The sequence below is a fragment of the Trachemys scripta genome, chromosome 16 (assembly GCF_013100865.1).
Source record: "Trachemys scripta elegans isolate TJP31775 chromosome 16, CAS_Tse_1.0, whole genome shotgun sequence".
Lineage (NCBI taxonomy): Eukaryota > Metazoa > Chordata > Testudines > Emydidae > Trachemys > Trachemys scripta.
In genome coordinates, this window is record NC_048313.1 from 13,605,546 (window position 1) to 13,609,008 (window position 3,463).

Below are 3,463 nucleotides of genomic sequence, written 5' to 3' on the forward strand. Positions count from 1 at the left end.
TGGGCAACCACTGGCTTAGTAAAACTTGCTGCGTCTAAATGGGATCTAGCATCACTGAAGCAAGGATGGGTCCAGCCCTAGGCCCTGCGGTTTGCTGGACAGCTGCAGGCCTTTAGGTTTACCCTTCAGGGGAGGGGAGGTGGGTGCTGGTTTCTTTAGCAATGGAAGATGTTATGATAACATGTAAAGAGCTTTCCAGGGAGTGTCTTGCTTTGCAGGAAGAGGAAATAGGATTCAGGTTCAGCAGCTGACCTCCTTTGCGAATTTCCAAACACATGGGTGCAGCCCTGCGATCAGGTGCTAGTTAAAGGGCGATCGCCAGAGACGGCGGTTTGTAAAAGTCTCTCTTCAGTCGGAAAACACGATGTTCACTCGACTTGATGATCTGAGTTAAATGTCACCTCTTGCCCAGGCTTCGAGAATGAATGTCGTCCCTTTCAAAAGGCCTGGAAGTTTTGAGGGCTCGCACCTCCTCCAGCGATGACCTCTGGTGGGAGGTGCCGTGCCAGGAAGTTGCTGCAATGCATTGGTCTGTCAGGCCGTCAGAGCAGTCCTGCGTCTTGGCAGGTGGGAGCAAAAAAATCAACAGCTTGGGTATAACCGAGGTGCTTTTCGAGTTCAGGTGCCTCCATTAGCACATGGGATGCTCCCAGAGCTTGGAGCCGAGAGAGTTGAAGTGGCCTCGTGCCCAGCTTTGAAATGGAGCCAGGGTGGCTCGTCACTGACGTGTTGGGGATAAGAGATGCCATGTTCCTCAGGGCAGCAGCCTTCTCCTCTGCATCTGCCCAGCACCTAGCTCAGAATAAATAACATCTTGCAGGCAATTCTTAAGTGTGTTTTGCTTTGAGATGCAATACGGGAGGGCTGGCAAGGCACTCCCATCTGAAGGCTGTGCTCTTTGCTGCCCGAATTCTTCTTGTCCGCTGCTGCACAGCGTCCGGCACAGAACTTGGAGTCTGTCCCCTGGAGAGCCTGTCCATCCACTCAGGCAGGGCTGAGGGGGCCCAGGCAACCTCTAGGCTCATGGAGAGCTCAGATGCGTTACCGAATCTGAACCACCAGCAACGTCCTTTGCACTTTCCTCTGCGCTGGAAGGAGAGGGGGCATTGGGCTGTCTGAACCTGGAGTGGCCGCAGCACAGTGGAAAAGAAAGACCTTTCCCCTCTACTGGTGCCTCTGGGGAAGAGCGTGAGTGACCCGTTTTCAGATGCATCTATAAATATATGTAAGCTAACAGCCTGAGTGGAAAGTTTCCAGTGATGATGGAACGCGACCCCCTGATTGTGTTGGAAGGAAGTTGCCTCTCGTTCCTAGTGTAATTATAATGTCAAATTCCCACCCTTCCAGCTGAATCAGAAGCTCGCTGGGGGGGTGGGAACTTCAGGACTTCTTGTTTATTTTGTTGGCATTGAACCAATGGGATAAAACCCGACCAGTCTGTACTGCGGGTTGGGAGTCAGGAACTCCTGGGTTCTATTCCTGGATGTGGGCGAGTCGCATTGCCGCCCTGTGCCTCAGTCTCCCCAGCTGGGTATAGTCACTGAATGGTCTGTTGCTGGCTTGCATGTAAGTGCCGCCTGCTGCCTCCAGCACCAGGGTCAAGTGGCGAAGAAGGGGGAGCGTTCGCCGTCGCACTCTGGATCTCGACGCTGACTCGGGGGTTGTGGGAGATCAACTGTCTGTCCAGGTTGTCGTGGGAGGCCAACCACGCCACCAGCGCAACTCAAAGGGTGCGTCAGACCCCCAGCCTGCCAGTGAAACGAGCGGAAGCCCGCTCCCGGCGTGCACAAACATTCCAACGGGAGGGCCGTTCACCGCCTCTGGACTGTTTGCAGGAGAGCGGTCACATGTTGCTGGCTTCCCTTCTGTGTTTGTGATTCTCCTCTTGTCTGTGGTTGGCGTGCCAGGCTCTGAGGATCAAGGAACAAAACTACCAGCTGAAATTTCATCAGGGGGCGAGGTCCAGAGGACAAACTCCGAATGGGATACAAGGGAATTAGAAGCATGACCTGGGTAGTGAACTCTGCCTCTGACAGGCTGGTGACCTTGGCAGATAAGTCCTGTTTTCAGTCAGTACCTCAGTTTCCCCATCTATCAGTCGGCGAGAACGCTGACCCACCGTGGAGAAGAACCCACAGAACCCAGCATAAATCGCTCCTAACCAGTCCACAGTTATTGTCAATGACCCAAATCTTCCAGAGCGCCTTTTGTCCAAAGCTACCGGAGCGGCTGTAGACCGCTGAAAGGCGGCCACGCTGGGGATGGGAAATAGCAGCCAGGGCTGTGGAGCCGAGAGGAAATCTTGGCCAGTCGCTGCTCTTTCGGAAAACGCCAGGGATTGCTAACGTCCGGGCAGGGCAGGGCAGGGCAAACCAAGCCTCTGGGCCTTGAGACATCCTGCCAGGACGCTGGCTCCCGCTCCTCCACCCGAACTCTCTGCTTGGCAGCCTAGCCGCCGGGTATGGTTATGCACCGATGGGTCACTGGTGCAGCAGGGTGTTCTTACAGGGCCTGCGGAGAGCGGAGGAAACCTGCTAGAATGGCACATTGCCTCCCTGCCACCCCCCTTCTCAAGAAATCCAGATACCCTCGGCCCCTGCATTGGTGCCCGTGTTCGCCCCATATTGATGCGGAGGGGGGCAGAGCTCAGCAATGTGCCCTGTGTTTCACCAGCCACCCTGACTAAGGAGATGGGGCAAGCGTGGTCCCTGTGCCTCAGAGCGGGCCCTTCCTGGTGGCACCGGACCGTCCTCTCCCATCTGGTGCCCGGCTCCAAGGACTTGCCACTCCTTATTGGCTTTCTGCCGGCTCAGCTGACGGCTGGTCCTGTGAATGAACCTCTCCTCCTCCTGCTCTGAGCTGCCCTCCTGATGGGCGGGTCTAATGGCAGCTGTTGCGTCAGGCCGGCTGGGCACAGGGGAGGGGCCGCCTGCCTCTTGACTCAGCAGCAGGTGATCTGCAGCAGGAAGGAGGTGGTCAGGGTCACCCTCGCTGCCCTCCCCAGCTGCCTTCACAAAGATCTGAGTGAGCACAAGCAGGAGGTGACGTAAACTGCCACTGTGTCTGAGCGCCTGCCCTGCCCGCCAGCCGCCCGGCCTGCCCGCCAGCCGCTCACCCTGCCCTACCATGGGGGGCTTGTTTGGGGCCATGAACTGCTGGCCAGTGAGCTAGTGGGAGCAAGCTCCCCCCTGAGCCAGGGCTGACCCCGTTGCGGTGCTGTGCTGCAGGGAGCAGGGTGAGTGAGGGAGCAGGGGGGCGCTCTCCCCTCAGAGACAGGGCTGATCCTAGGGCCCCCTCCCGGTGCTGTCTGTCAGATGATCAGACTTCAAAGCTCAGGTCTGGGTTGTTTGTGCTCGTTCCTGCTGAGGGCATTCTGTGCCAAAAAAAATAAAATTCTGCAAAATTCTGCCAGTTTTATTTGTCAAATAAATGTGGAGGCTCCAGCATGGCCTTGGGGAGCACA

General features: G+C 56.6%; 1 protein-coding gene across 1 annotated transcript in view; it reads right to left on the reverse strand.

Annotated features, from left to right (window-relative positions):
- Positions 1–3,128, reverse strand: part of ANKRD52 (ankyrin repeat domain 52) — a 48,854-nt gene extending 45,726 nt beyond the window's left edge. Inside the window, exon 1 of the mRNA XM_034792791.1 lies at positions 2,747–3,128. Coding sequence (XP_034648682.1) covers positions 2,747–3,128 — 382 coding nt within the window. The remainder of the gene's footprint in view (positions 1–2,746) is intronic.
- Between the last annotated feature and the right edge of the window lie 335 nt (positions 3,129–3,463).